The following is a 16,628-nucleotide window of genomic DNA, read 5'->3' as shown; positions in this document are numbered from 1 at the left end:
TGTGTTTTCCAAATTAAGCAAGATAACTCCATAAATCTTGGGCAGGGTAGTAGTCAGAACTTTCACAAATGTTCATCAACTGTCGGTAAATACCAATTAGCATTCTGAATTCTTAGAATTATCAAATTTTGATATTGTTCATTCATTCATCCATTCAGCAAATAATTGTTGAGTGCCTACTATGTGTTAAACTCTGTTTTAGGTACTGGGGATACAGCCATGAACAAAACAATGTCCCTGCCCTAATGATGCTTATATTCTACCAGGGCAGGAGGAAGATAGCGAGAAAAGAGAAAGACAGAGGGCAAAAAGCAAGCATATCAGATGGCGATAAAAAAGCTATGGAAAAAATAAACAAGGTTGGTTTGAGAAGGAGTGTCAGGTGGCAGAGGGAGTTGGTAGCAAAATAGAGTCACCATTTTAGATAGTATTGGTGGGTTATGAAAGACCTCACTAAAGAACGTTTGACGTTTGAGCAAAGCCTCGAAGGAGGAAAAGGAGCCAGGCATAGGCATCTGCAGAAGAACAGTCCAGGCAGAGCTTTCTACAAATACAAAAAACCTGAAGTGAGTGTGTGCCTGGCATGTTCGAGGAATTGCAAGGAGCCCAGTGTGCCTGGAAAGATTTATGTGAGGGAGAGTCTTGGAAGATGAAGTTGGGAGGGAGCTCTGGCTTTCACTCCAAAAAGAAGGGTTGCCATTGGAGGATTCAGAGGAGAGGGAGGCAAACCCTTAGAAAGGATTACTCTGACTGGTAATTAACGACTTCACCTTCAGCCTTCTTTCTTGGCACAATATCCACCGGGAAGACCACACATCGAAAGTGAATGTGGCATGTGGTAGTAGTAGGCAGGAGGGAAGGTCCTGTGAATGTGAATGTGGGACGTGCTCCCTCCTGACCTGGCAGCACTGACTAGACCTATGATGTCCGACGTGGTAGCCACTAGCCACATGGACTATTAAGTAACTGAAATGTGGTTAACCTGAAACAAGGAGTACTGTAAGTTTGAAATACACACTGGACGTTGAAGCCTTCGTATGAAAAAAGAAAAAAGAATGTAAAATGTCCCATTAATATTTTTATAATGCTTATATATTTAAATGATAATATTTTGGATACACTGGGTTAAATAAAGTGTAGTATTAAAATTCTCTTTACCTGTTTCTTTCTTACTTCTTTTAATGTGGCTACTAGAAAATTAACATTTTTGCATTTTTTATTTTTTGATTAAATTGCATATGTGGCTCACATTATACTTCCCTTGGACAGAGCAGGGTTAGAGTGTTACTAGAACAGTGCTTAGAACTTCCCATTATAAAGGAGCAACAGATAAAGGGTAGCAGCTCCTTAAGTGAAGAGAAAGAATAACTCAGACTGCAAAATACTGTCTCCCAATGGACAAAAAAGAAAGGCCCTAGAATTTGAAGGCAAAGAAGCAGCTTCTTCATGTAGCCGACTGTGTAAAGGGCAATAATCAGACACGAAGGAGCTACCTGGTAGGTTTCTCCTCAGAAAACCAATCCAGGAAACTAATTTAAAATGTTTAGGTTTGGGACTTCCCTGGCAGTCCAGTGGTTAAGACTTCGCCTTCCAATGCAGGGGGTGTGGGTTCAATCCCTGGTCGGGGAGCTAAGATCCCACATGCCTCAGGGCCAAAAAACAAAATATAAAACAGAAGCAATATTGTAACAAATTCAATAAAGACTTTAAAAAAAATGGTTAGGTTCGACATACAAATGACTGTCCTAAATTCAAACAGGTTACCACTGAAAGGACTATAACTAAAAATTATTCCACCCTGCAGGAAAGGGAAGGCATCTACTAAGTGTTGGTTACTAGGCAGGGCACTTTGTACGTATCATCTCATGAAATCCTCAAAACCTGGGACTTCTTTAACTTAAAAAAGAAAAAAAATGGGGGTGGGGTGTTCTGGCTCCAAAGCTCCAAGGTTTCTCTGAAATCTTCTATTTCATTTCTACAACAAGAAGCAAGGAACCTGTATCCTTTTTGTTTTGCATTAAACTCTCCATGCAGGGAATAGCTTTGTAGGTCCTGTTTTCTAGAGCAAGCATACTAGAGATGGAGGAAGAAAACATAAGGTTCCTGAGTATATTTTGCCAAGAAGTAATTCCCCATTTTATGAACGAAGAAAGTGAGGTCTAGTGGATCCACTGATGGAGGAGCAGAGCTGAATTACATCCCTGCCCCACTGACTCCAAAGACTACGCCCTTCCACCAGGGCCCACTGGCCAGATCCCAAGTAAGATATACAGAACCCACGGTTGGCCACTGACTCTGTTAATGCTCTGGTCATGGCTACCCCCACCCCATGGCAAACTCAGGCCTCTTCTGTACCAACATTTGGACAACGCTTGGAATGGGGAAGCAATAAGGGTTAACACGGAGAAGGAAGCAGCACCCTCACATCTGCACAGGCCTCGAGGAACAAATGCTGCTGAAAAGGCCAGGGGACACGCTCTCTTCTTAGAGAACCTCAAAACTCTTCCAGAAAACCATCAATCTCCCACTGCCTGCGTTTATACTAATATGGAGGCACGTCAAGCTACTGGAATGACTTTACATCTCTGAGCTATGAATCTAGGATTGTATAATAATTGCAGACACACTAAGCCCGACCCATTCATCAACGTAAGTGAGGAAGCCTGCAGCTGGAGTTCTCTTCCTGACTCTCACTGCCAGCTGATTTTACCGCCTTACCCTTGCCTTGGGGTGAAAAAGAAAAGATTCCTCTGCTTCTAATCATTGTTCTACAATCAAAACCCGCAAGTCCATTTAAGGAGCAAAGAACTTCATGTGATCCAAAATGGATGAGAGTCTCTTGCTCCTCATTCTATAGACATTTTGGAGGCACCAGACATGTCTTAATATTGCAGAGAAGCTTTATGGTCAAACAGTCAAAAATAGCTTCTCTTCATAGTTTTTTAATAAGTTGTGGCATAGCTAGAACAATAGGTAAAGACTTTTTGCATTTTTAATGTAATTTATAATAATATTAACTATTTAAAAATGTTCATCATTGTGCATTTGTCAAAACTCATAGATATGTATGCCAAAGGGTGAATTTTACTGTGTATTAATTAAAAATTAATTTTTTTAAAAAGTAAAATTTTAAATGGGGTGATGATAATCTATTAGTATATTAGAAAAAAATAATTTCTATTAACTGGTATTTCGAGTCTGTCCTATAACTTGCTTCCTGGGAAAATAAAGGCCTTTTCTGAGTTGGGTAATTATGAAATTATAGAACTGGGAAGGCTCTAAGAAGTCCTTGTTTTACTTATGGGGAAACTGAGTCTCAGGTTACTGGGAAGGTTCCAGGTCACATAACAAGCCAGTGACAGAAACAGGGCAGCACCCCAGGTCTCCTCACACCCGGACCGGTGGCCTTTTGCCCACAACAATGCCCCCTAAGGGATACAGAACACATCTGCATGCCTAAAACCACTCAGAACAATATAGTGTAGTAGCAAAAGCAAAACTTTAAAAAATACCAAAAACTTCATTGCACTTTTCCTAGTGCTTGGTCAAACGATTTTACTTAAAGATAGAAGTTTAGGGTCAACATCCAGTTTGATTATAAACGAAATCTTGCTTCAATATATGAAAATTTTTGTGTTGGGAAAAAACCCTCTTCCAGCCTGATGTTTTTCTGGCACTTAGCAGGCTGAGTTATTAAAGACAGCTGTGTCCATTGTTTATGAATATTATGGATGCTGAAAACCTAATAACAAAACCAAAATTTCTCAAGAGTTCCCTCCCTTTCCTTTTCTTGAACTTGAAACTGAAAAGAAACATATTTCCCACCACTGTCAAGACCAGTCACTCCTGTCATCTACCAATCACATTCCTCAGCTCGGATCAGTGAGGAAAAAGCACCCTGGCATCAACACAGCTCCACAACAAAAATGTGAAAGTGTATGAAAAACTTATTTTGTCAAATTAAGGCATGAAAAAAATTAAGATATGGATCAGTATTAATGATGTGGTGAGGGTAATTTTTCATACTCATTTTGAAATTAAAATGTAACTTCTATTATTGAATTTTAGTGCTTAAAGTATAAGCCCAGGATACTCCTTCATAATGAGTAACTGATTTTATTGATGTTTGACTATATTATAAATTTACTCTGACCAAAAATGAAACTGGTACCTTTCCCTCCCACTAAAAGAACGTCATGGACAATAACTATGGCCTTTCTTTTTATTCACTGTGAATATAGGGGTTTTTTTCTTTTGTTTAACTCCAGCAATATTCAGAGGTTTCCAAAGTCCTCACACAGAACATCTGGAACATAATATTTTTAATCATGATCACATTATCTGATTCTGTTATGTGTATCAGGGAGAACAGAAGAAAGGCACTAGAGCAAAAAGAAGCCCATAGAATTATGTGATAGATGTGTTTGACACTGGATATAAGTCCAGGTTGTTTGTACATTTCATGGTGCTCCTTACACAGAAGGTTCACCCTGCTCCTGGAAGCCTGTCCCCTTTCCAAAGAGCAAAGTCTGCTTGATATATATTTCCAGCTGGCTCTTCTGAACCACAGCTAGAGAACTTAGGTGGGTTTAGAAAGGATGATTCACTGCTGTGACTCAGTGTAGGCTCAGAGATGGGCTTTAGAAGACAAGGTCGAATGTGTGCATTCCCATTCTTCCCCTGTGTGTTTGTGGTCCAGCATCCTCCTATCTTTGGGAGGACCGTGCTGCCTGTGATGTAAATACGTTCCTGCTTACACTAAACAAGTGGTACCATTTAAAATTCCACTCAAAGGGAATGGTGGTAATTGAAGCCATTCACAGGACCACAAAAGCACTGCCACCCTCCAAACTGAACATTCGAATGACATCTAAAAGGTGCCAAAATGTGCAATCAATTCATTCAAAGGATATTTTGTGAATATCTAGCAGTACAGAACTCTGTGACGGTTATTTGAGGAGAGACCAAGCTAGCAATGAAAATGAATTATGCTACTTTACTGAAACAGGCTGCTGTATCGAGATACTGATGGGAATGGAAGAGGGGCAGCTTAAGGAGGACGGGAAATGACAGGGAAAATGGAAGCGTGAGGGAAAGGACAAGGGATGGAAGAGTAAAGGGGGTGGGGGGAGCTATGAAGCAGAAACAAGGAAAGGGCCAAAGATAGTAGCAGACCCACAGATACCAGTTTTTTAAAAAATTAATTTCCCTAGGTAATAATGGACAAAAAGACAAAAAAGCTCAGGAAATATTCTAAGATACTGTAACACTCACATTTTATTCTATTTTACTGACAAAATGGGATATTTCTTGTACAGAACAAATGTATGGACACCATGGGGGGAAAGCGGCGGGTTGTTGGTGGTGGTGGGATGAATTGGGAGGTTGGGATTGACATATATACATCAATATGTATAAGATAGATAACTAATAAGAACCTGTTGTATAAAAATAAATAAATAAATAAAATTTAAAAAAATAGGCTATTCCTTTAACATTCACTAATGTTTCCTCTCTCTTTCTCCTACGCCGCAGGAAGACGCATTCTTAGACTTGCCGTCATCCCGTGAGGCCTTGAGGAGTCGGAGCTCACACCACCCCCGTGCCCCAGCCTCTTCACACAGCTACTATGAAGTCTCCTCACCCGTTCCTTTAAAAATGCTTCAGGTTGGAGTCTCTTCCTCTTTAGATTTATCATAAATCCTTCACTTCACCATGATCATTGAAAGAAAAAAGTGAATACTGAATGTACTGTCTTCAAAATAGAAATGAAGACCCAGGTAGGAAGGTACAAAGTTCTAGATCATAGAACTCATCTTCCAGAATATGGATACTCAAATCAGAGAGTGTAAGACTAGTCATTTGGTCAAATATTTACTGTTTCCTACGTGCAAGACACTGTCCTCAAAGATGTGAGGACACGATGCCTGGCCACAAGAAACTGAACATCCAGAATGCAGAAGGAGGAGAGGTAGGAAGGGATGGGCGCAAGAGCCCCGGTGGAAGATCAGGACTGGAAAGCAGGAGGGGCCCTCGCACTCTGAGCCAAGAGAGAAAGGGATGCCTGAGAAGACAGAGAGGTGGGAGGCTACAGAGCCACAGGCAGGGAAGAGCCACTGTAGAAACTCAAAGAGTAATTTCCCTTTAGTGTGGAGGCAGGTCCAAGTCACCGTCTCACAACAAAGGAGTCAGAGGTAGGAAGAGAGGAGCTTAAGCAAAGAAAAGTCTTGGACCAATTAAACTGGGGAGCTGACAGTGTTGACTCGCTTTTCTCTTAGTTGATATGTCTGGATCAAGATTTGAGGAGAAAAGATTGGAAGAAGACATGGGATTTCAGCAAACTCTGCCATTGTCCAACGTGCCATATACACACTAAGATCAAACTGCACACACAGCACTTTTTTCAGTGTTTTTTAAAAACACACCTTAATGTAAACAGCCGAAGATTATTACCCTTCATACACAGACTGCGATAGAACTTTAACCACTCAACAGAAAAATGAGAAAAACACAATTTACAGAAGAAACACAGTTGGCTAATACACATATGAAAGACGCTCAATTTCAGAAGAAAGCATTAATGAAAACAATATTCTCAAATGGAAAAACAGTTTTGGTGCAGGAAGATATACACCTAGGTACTGCTGGAGAGGACATTAGGACATGACTTTTATGAGGTATTTTAGCAACACACACACACACATACACCTTAAACTGTTTGTATCCTTGACCCACTAATTATACATCTATGAGTTTAGTCCAAGGAAATAATCAGATAAACAAGGAAAGATTAATTTTCAAAGATGTTTGTTATACTATTCATAATAGTGCAAACTGAAAACAGTGTTCATTTTTAATTCCAGAAAAACGATTAAATAAATCATAGTATACTGATGAAATATTATGCAGCTAATAAAAGTTATTTTTCAATGACTTTTTTTTTGTGTGTGTGGTACGCGGGCCTCTCACTGTTGTGGCCTCTCCCGTTGCGGAGCACAGGCTCCGGACGCGCAGGCTCAGTGGCCATGGCTCACGGGTCCAGCCGCCCCGCGGAATGTGGGATCTTCCCGGACCGGGGCACGAACCCGTGTCCCCTGCATTGGCAGGCGGACTCTCAACCACTGTGCCACCAGGGAAGCCCTCAATGACTTTTTAATGAAACAGAGATATGTTCACAATATGTTAAATGAAAATAACCAGAATGCAAAAACTGCATACAGAAGGTGATCCTACCTAGTTATATTACTATATGTGAATATAGAAAAAAAAAAAGGTTGGAAGGAAATATATCAAATCATATTAATTAATTGTACATTTGAGTTGTACAATTATTTCTATTTTTCAATACATTTGGACTTTGTATAATATCATATAGCTTATAGTTGGCACATATTATCACATACTGGGCACACACAAAAAATGTTACAGGATGGTTTGATTTGGGCTTATTTTTAATAAATACACCCAAGTCAATAGATTGTAATTGTCTGGAAAGAAAAAGTGAAATCCCCTTCATTTTTGAGCACTCAATACCTAATACACTATCTAACACATAGCAGACACTCAATCACGTTAAATTAATAAACAACTGGCTGGCTCTGAAGACAAGTGATGGATGAAAAGATGGAAGAATGAATGGTTGGAAAGTTCTTCAGTCTTCAGTAAAATCGGTATTTTTCCTGGGACTTTTAGGAGATGAAAGGGGTTCATCATGTGACAGACCTTGAAGAGAGTAAAAGCAAGAGGAAAAAATTCCAAGGAATGATCTTTGCAAAGATACGATGAGATGAGATTTAATCCATGGAGCTTGTTTTTCTACCAACTCTCAATATCCATTCCAAACCTCACTCAAATTTCTAAATGTATCTGCTTCTTAGATGGACAGGAGAAAGCAACTGCTCAAAAGCAATTACACAGTTGCCCCTCTATTCTACTAGGAGGATGAATTTACATTCACAGAACCACTGAAACTCATGTCTAGCTGAACCCAACTCCTCTATATAGTCTCCAAAGAGACTGATGCTTCAACTCCATCAGTGACTATTACAAGGAATAGACAGGCCCCACCAGATTAACATTTATTTCTATCCACCTTTGGAAGCGGAAGCACTGAGCATGGCTCTGTCCCAGCAACTATCACATTCTCTTTGTATAGTCATAATTTCTTGGCGAAGAGATGCACACTATAGATCACAGTGTCTCCATTCTCCAACTGGTGTGAGGGTAACAGATACGTGTTCATCATTCACTCTGCCATCATTGTGACATATACTTAGGCTGAAGGCCCAAGGCTGGAATCTGGTATGAGTTTAAACTTGCTGAGACTTGTGAACTTCAGAGAAAGGAAGTGTAATTCACCTTTGCATTGTATTAATATCCCTTGCACCAAAATTGGGGTTCTTTGTAGATGCTCACATCACCATTATTTCTCCCTCGAAATATTTGGTTGCTCTTCATTCCATAGATTCAAATGGCATATCCCACTTTCAAATGTCTACAAACAACCATACATAGTATCTCAAAATGACACTGGTTGGTGGCAGGGAGAGGGCAGATGGGATAGGAATGACATGTGACTTTATACTCAGGCAGTTCAGGATTTCAATTCTTATTAACTTTTTGACCTCAGGCAAATTCTCAAATCTCAGTTTCTTCATCAAAAAAAAAAAAAAAATGGGGCTAATGCCACCTAGGTTACAGGACAATCTTGAAGATTAACATTAAAGCGCTATATGTATCTGGCACAGAGTATACACTCAGTAAAAGTAGCTATTATTATCAGTAATCCCTCTATGGATAAATCATTTGCTGATCTCTTTTCAAACTGTGTGTTTTCCTATAAATGCTCAAATGTCATACATGAAATTTCCTTTCCAACTTTTTCCCTATTAGGATCATTTTTCAGATGGTGGTTCCCTATGTAGAAAAATAACTTTACAGGATGCTACAACTATAAACTATATAAAAAAATAAGCATAAGGAACTTTAGAAACCACAAAAAATAAAGACATATATGGGGATTAAAATTCAGGGTTTGGCCTGAAAATACATGAGACAGGGCTGAAACAGGATTTAAAATATACAACAGTTATTCCCAATATTTTTAACATCAAAAAATTAAGCCTCCTGTTGATTTCAGAAACTTACTGAAAGTACTCAACTAGTAACACAGATAACTCAACCAGACTCATGAAGGCTTTAGGACAAGCCTTGAAGTTCCCACCTCGTTAGTTTCCACCAATTCTAAACTAGTATATCATGAAAATTGCCCAATCCAAATCAAGTCCTTACATTAAAAACTCACCTTAATCCAGACCCCCACAAAGAACCTCACAAATATCCTACCTTCGTCCTCTTCCTTCCAAGATATTATTTTAAGGCTCCATCAAGGTAATCATCGATGACCACAGTAAGCAATAAAGTCAGCTTTGCCTTCTTTTGGTGCTATTTTCAAGAAGCAAGAATTTGACACCCCTATAACAAATAGCTGTACATTTATGGAGTCACCCTGAAGGGAATGGTATTACAGTAGACCTTCCAATAGAAGGCTGACAGAGAAATCACAATTGCTCATTCATCCTAACATAAAACCCCAAGATTCCGAACCTCATGGTCTAACCAAACATAGTCAGAGCACCAGCCACTTTTCTAAGCAAGCTGGAGACCCCTCCTAGTGGCCAAGTGCTATCCAGCCCTTAAATAAAAGGCTTTTTTTTTTTCAATTGACTGTTCAAAACCAAGACCTTTTTGTCCTCAGAGTGATGGTACAACCACAGTGCAAAATGGAACACTGCAGCAATTACATCAATATTTCAGACTAGTTTTGCAAACTAGTCTGAAGGTTTTTGGCCCACACTGCTTAGAAAAACTGCCCACATTGATCTAATTCACTCGATAATTGCTCAGTTCTCCAATTTATTGCCCGGATGTGGCCAAATTTCTCCCCATGGACAGGGAAGATATAATGACAGTCTATCACTAAAATGCGCCAAATTGCGCAAATTACCAAAAGTAAGGCAGAGGCCGTGTGAGAGGATTCAGGCATGGAGGGTCCCAAATTCCCATGTCAGAGAAGCAGCGGTGTGGCTGGTAACATGTAACTTGGACTGCCCCGACATCATGTGACCACAGAAATGATGAGCTGTCCCACTGTGTCCTATTACAGGGAAGTACAATCTGAAGCTGGACAGACTGGAGCAGGGAGAGGTAGGACACATCTCCCCATATTTCAGGGCAAGGTCAACTCTGAGGGTAGAGAATTACAGTCTCTTTTCAAAGCTCTGCCACAGCAAGTGGCCCTGGTCACTGGCAGGTGCTTCCGGCCACTGCATCCTCCTGCTGCCATGAGGAGTGGGAATCTTTGAGGCTTAGACAACACTTTTCAAACAAGACATCCTTAGGGGAGTCATCCACATTCCATACAAAGCAATTTATAATAAGTACTACAGCGGCTGAACATAAACCCATCTTCCCTTCAGAAATGGAAAAGACGAAATGTGCAGGGGGGAGATATCGTAGAGAGGGGAGAGAGAGGCAGTGGGGAAAGAAAGGGAAATCGAAGTCAGCATTCATTCATTCCTGAATTCAGCAATTATTATGAAGATCCATTATGCACCAAGCACTGAAGATACAAAAGTCACCATTTTACCCTCACAGAGTTAAATAAAATCATCACATACACAAATATATAATTACAAATCATTTTAAATGTTTAGGAAGTAAAGTATGGGTTGCTCTAGAGGGTTTAGCAACAGGACCTGATCTGGTCTTGGGGGCCAGAACAAGCTTCTGGAAAGAAGGAATGCTTGAGCTTCCAAGTGCAGGATGCGCGGGCGTTACCTAGGTATGCGGCACCAGGCGATGGAGCAAAAAGGAGAGAAGAAAGAAAAAGCAGCCTAGGTAAAGGCCATGAGATATCAGACCAGGGCTCCTCAAAGTTTATTTGTTAAAGGAATCTTCTAGAAATCTCCTTAAACTGTAGATTTCAATTCTGGGTCTGGGGTAGGGCCCAAGCTTCTGCATTTCCGACAAGCTCTGGGGTGAGGCCAACACTGCTGGTTGGGTGCATGCTTTGTGTAGCAAGGATCTGGAAGATCTGCCCAGAGGCCAGAGCAGAGAGAACAAGGGAGGGTCAGTGATGAGGCCAGAGAGCTTGGCAGAGGTCGGACCACACCAGGCTGTGCAGAGCATCTTAAGGAATCTGGTCTAAGAGGAATGGGAACCATGAAGATCTGCATTTCCTTTGTTCTCTCCAAGGAACCTTGCTAGGAGTTGCATATTCCCTGGGAGACAGCACTTTACAGTACCTAAAGTGTAAGTGAGAGCAAAGGTGTTTATGGACTTTAGGGGTTCTAAGAGCCAATAAAGTACAGCTCCTTCATCACAGACAGCCCATTAACAAGCCATGTTTATTAGTAAAAATCCTCAGAACTGAATACGCCTTTGTCAGCAAAAGTGATCTTGGCCGGTCAATTTGGCTGGTTTTGCAGACTGAGGACTTGCCACTCTGTTTAGAGTGTCCTACGCCTCTGTGGGCTTCCCTGCCTTCAGTAAGCGATTTCCAAGGATGCGGAGCCCACAGGGTTCTTAAAATAGTTTGGTAAAAGAGGACACAAACACCTCTCGTTGGCACTTTGGTCTTTAGCCTTACAAGCCTGAAGACGTTGGCTTTTCCAGAAATGTCTGTGCCAACTGCCACCATCCTGTTCCCTGAAAATTTGATGAACAAAGGCACAGAGAACTGTTTGCTGTTCAGTTAGGCAGGTCATAAAAGCTCAAGCTTAAACGAGGTAGAAGCAGCCAAGTGCTTTTAACCAATTGCTCAATATACTTTATAAACTATTCTTTGCTTCTGCCATAGGAAAAAAGCATCTTCTTTCGTTTTTAAAATGAACACAGGACTCATTCACACTGAACACATGACATGAGGAATGCACTCTGCTATGACTCAGACAACTCTAAGGAACAGCTAAAGGAACTCAAGTGTTCGCCACCCTGATTAGTACCAGCTCTACGGAGAATTCATTCTCTTGACTCTGTTATTATTTATAATAGGTAAATGGGGATGATACAGTTTGACAAGTGATAGTGAAGCACCGCATTTCCTATGTGAATCATGATGTTACTCTCACCCAAAAATCAGAGAAGCTCTGCTTCTGTAATGGGTAAGAGCGAGTGGTTGTGAAATCCTCTCCAGATAATCTCCAAACATTAGCATGTTCTGAACTGTCTGGAATGCTGTATATACTATCCTGACCTAAAGCAAGGATGTCAAATCATGTGTAAGGCATTTGTTCCATCATCCAAGGAATCCATCTCAGTCAGATGAAGTGTCTTTCTGGTGGTCTGCCTGTGTCACCACATCCCAAAAACATGGGTAGACAAATTTTCACAAATTTAGAGAGTGTAACAAAGGGGGCTAGGGGTACAATACAATTTTCATGGTGTATATAATATCTACGTGAGACAGGGTTACCTTGAAGAGTTGGCAGTTCATCCATCAGAGATGGGTAATATACACTAGAGATGCTTTACACATCATGACTCCATGGGGTATGCTCCAAGGCAAACAGTAATCTAATGAGAATGGGCTATCTGTCTAACAATAACTATTCTCCCAGGCAAGAAGGGCAAGGAGGAGCTGGCCAGCTTTAAAGGGCAGAATGGTCACAGTTTGGAAGGAAAGAGATTACTGAGAGAGATTAGGGTACTCCATCACAAGATAGAGATACGAAAGCAAGCGAAGAGTGCTAGCTAGCATCACTGAGCGCCCACAGTGCTGAGAACAGAGGTGAGCAAGATGAGTGTAAGAAGACGTGCCTCCCTCCCTGATGGAGGACCCAGTCTAACACAGAACAGGAAAATAATCCAGTAACCGTGCTACAACGGGGCAAGTGCTCACCTGGAAGTGTGTGTGTGCGTGTGTGCTGTGTGTGCACGTGAGGGAAAGATGGCACGTAAGCCAGCCGGTGAGAGCCCTGAGCCTCAGGAATACAAATGAGAAAACAGTTGCTGCTTCTGCCTGGAGGGATGGAGTGGTCGGGGAGTTGCTATGGGTGGTGATAACTGACTTTGAAAGGCCAAGCACTGACCAGGTGAAGGAGGAAAAGAAAGGGATTCCAGACAGGGACAGTGGCATGAGCAAACAAGAGGAGGCATAAGAAAGTAGTGGGTTCAGGGAAAAGCTAGTGATCCAGTGTTCTACAGATGTGCGTAAGAATACCTACACGGGTACGTGTATGTACCTATATACATTCATATTCAGAGATATAAAAATATTGATGTCTGTGTTTGTACGCACATATATGTACCCGTATACATACACATATATGTTGTAGCCCACTGTTGCTACCCACCCACCTCCTCACACCCTCACGCACTCCGAGCCTCACGGGGCCAGACCCAGACCACACGTTTGCAATATTGCCTTCTAAACAAACATCTGCCCAGTTGCCACCCTCAGGACAGGGCCATTTGCTACTAAAACATTATCTCTTTCATGAGTGTACTACATCAAAAGATCGCAAAATAAAAGCATATTAAAAACCAATTTATTTTAATAACAAGCTGCAAAAAAGAAAGCTTAGGCCTCAAATTTTTGTATTCACAAAAAGAAAAACTGCTCTTATGACCCTCCCGATACCCAAGCCAACTCACAAATGTCCTGTCCCCAAGCAAGAGCTCCATGGTCCCTTCTCCTTGTGCTAGTAACTCACAGACTGACGTCAGGGACACAGTCAACACCATTAGCTGCCCCTTACATGCTGAGGGTGGCAACGTGGAGAAGTAGAAAGAATAGAGGATTAGGAATATAGGAATGTAGGAGATTAGAATATAGGGATATAGAAAATAATGTTGAATATAGGTCTGGAGGAACTCACGAAGCAGGAAAGCTTGGGCAAGCAACCACATCTTTGGATTTTTCTTTCTTCAGTTGAAAATGAAAGCAGGACTTGCAGGGGCCTGAACTTGGCCCTCCAGTGTGTTTCAATCAGCGCGCAGTGTGTTTAAAAACACATGGAATCTGAATGTCTTGAGTGCATTTGAGTATGTGACTACAGATAGATACAGATATAGATATAAATATCCTCTCTCTCTTTCCCTCCTCTCCTTGCTTTCCTCCTTCCCCCTGCAAAAACCATCACCCTTGGTCGTGTTTACTTTAATGTGGACTCCCTAGGTTGTGTATGCATATGTGCTATAGGATGGGGGAAATATTTTGGAAAAGACATGTAGAGAAATGACAAATACTATGATTTATGATGATCCACATATGATTCTGCTTTGGTGAAATTAGGATGCTGAAGTTCCCTGTGTATTTTTTTAATATTCTGAGATGAGTACTGTATGTTCTTTATTACAAAGGATTAAAAGCTTAAAAAATATATGGTTGTACTAACTCCCTACTGTAAATAACTTGGAGCAGCGGTTTAAGACTAGATTCCCTATCATCACCATCACCACCAATGAGTTAACTCCAAATTTAAAAGACATTAATAAAAAAGACCTCTTTAAAATTATAAAATTAAAATTATTACACCAAATTCCTTTTTGCATTCCTAAGCACTCTGAAGATATCCTTAGCATATGAATTACAAATCAACAATGCCTAGAAAGGCAAGTCTATGGTTTTGTCTCACTAATCCCTTCTCCGCCCTGAATCCATGGTTTAGAGGCATTTCCTCCTGTCCGTTCCCCTCAACATAATTGACCAATCCTCAGATCAGCTTCTCTCCGAAGCAAGCTGCATTTATCTCCATCTGCTTCCCATTTGACTGCACTAAAGAACTCAACAGCTGCCTAAGCAAGAAGCTTCTCGGGCCCAACGAACAGAGAATCCGTGTCTTCCCAAAGAAGAATGTAGGTGGAGGGAATCAGCCTCTCTCCCTCACTCTTTAGACCAGTGGTTGTCAATCAGTTTTCCAAGACACACACGGCAATGTCGGCAGACATCGTTGCTTGTCCCAACTGAGGGGCTGAGTGCTCCTAAAATCCAATGGTAGAGGCCAGGGATGCTGCTAAACATCCTACAATGCGCAGGACAGCTGCCACCACAAAGAACTACCCAGCCCAGAATGTTAACACCGCCAAGGTTGAGAAACCCGCCTTAGAGTGATGAGCTTTTTCCCTTGGTTCCACATCAGAAGGGAGAGGAGGAGAGACCATAAGGAGACCTAGGGCCGCTCTTGGTGAGTCCCAGCCACAATTAAGCAGAAGGAACACCCTTGGAACATCCAGGGCAGTACTTACAACACAGGAACACTTGGTACATTTGTCTCCTTCTGGCTGAAATTCCTCCCCTTCTCGGTACTGCACCCCCTCAAACACACAGCCTGGAAAGCAAAGAAGAATTTCGATTTAGGGCAGCAGCCTTGATTCAGCTTGACACTATCCTTCTATCCACTGTGCATCCATCCCCACCTTCACCCCCGCCTAGCACAGTGTCCTCTTCAACCAGAGAACAAGACTGCTTCATGGTAAAATGATAGATAGATAGATAAATATAATATAGATATAAAATTATATATATATATATGGAATACAAAAGATTGACATGGGTCCAGAAACCCTAAGATACTAGAAAGCAAGTAAGACAGTGGAAGCCAGGTCAGCCTAAGCAGCATCAGTGCAGGGTTCTGAGCCCTGCAGAGCCTGAGGAGCTCACCAGGACTACCTTAACCACAGCCAGGGAACCAAATCCCAGAGGGGTCAGAAGAGGCAAAGAGAAGGTCAAACAACAGAAGTCATGGATGAGCTAAGGAGCAAATGACATGAAGAGCTGCCACTTGGAGAATACCCAGAAGTGCCCCCAGCCTCTACCAGACCTTTCACACCCCTGATCTCACTCCATCTTCAGTGAGCCTACAAAGCACAGACTCTTATCACTGTCCCATGGATGAGGAAAACATGGCCTAGAGAGAGAAAGCAATTCACTCAGCTGGGCAGGTGGCAGAGCTGGGATGTGAACTCAGCTCTGACCCACTGGTCGTACTATACAGAGGGTCAGGCACCAAGACAAGAAAGGACAGAGGCAAGGCTGGAGGTGCCACACAGGTTCTCAGTCCCACCCTATATGCTGTTAAAGGGCCTAAGATGCCCCCCCACTAAGTTTGGCTAAATATAGGACCAAAAGCCCAGGAGGTGTCTCCTATTCAGAAAGACGACCAGGTCCCTGCCGTATTCTCAAGTGATCTCACAGGTGACTGGAAGCACAGGCTGGCCAGCAACCCTGTGTCACATGGGCCATGGAAGGACCGTCAGCTAATGGCAAATCCACTTCCCTCAGGACTGTCCTCACGAGGTACTTTGCCAGAATAGCTGAGGTCACTTTCCACATAGTAGACAGTGCTGGAAGCAGCACTTCCAATGGGTGAAACTCAGCAAAGGGGGCTCTTGTGAAAGACTGACTCATGTCCCTGAGAATAGGTGTTCAAGGCCTGTCCAATGAAGTCATCAACAGAACCCACCAAACTCTCAAAGCAGCTGGGTCCTGACAACGGGAACATCTGAACATATGAGCATTGCCCATAACCACCCGACCTGGCCACTGGACCTACTCATTTTAAAGCTAGATATGGAGCCCTTTGTTCAACTGAAAGACACGGGGACAAATGCTACTGAAGCTGAAT

The 16,628-nt window shown here is 41.8% G+C and overlaps 1 protein-coding gene across 2 annotated transcripts in view; it reads right to left on the bottom strand.

The window, feature by feature from the left end:
* BMPER (BMP binding endothelial regulator) overlaps window positions 1-16,628 on the bottom strand; it is a gene marked incomplete at both ends in the record, with an annotated part of 250,484 nt that overhangs the window by 165,152 nt on the left and 68,704 nt on the right. For both annotated transcript variants that reach the window (XM_079711187.1, XM_079711188.1), the window contains one exon: window positions 15,250-15,332. In XM_079711187.1, coding sequence (XP_079567313.1) covers window positions 15,250-15,332 — 83 coding nt within the window. The remainder of the gene's footprint in view (window positions 1-15,249; window positions 15,333-16,628) is intronic.

The sequence above is a fragment of the Hyperoodon ampullatus genome (assembly GCF_949752795.1).
Source record: "Hyperoodon ampullatus genome assembly, chromosome: 9".
NCBI classification, from domain to species: Eukaryota; Metazoa; Chordata; class Mammalia; order Artiodactyla; family Ziphiidae; genus Hyperoodon; species Hyperoodon ampullatus.
The sequence above is the reverse complement of the archived record's forward strand: the minus strand, read 5'-3'. Positions and strand labels throughout refer to the sequence as shown.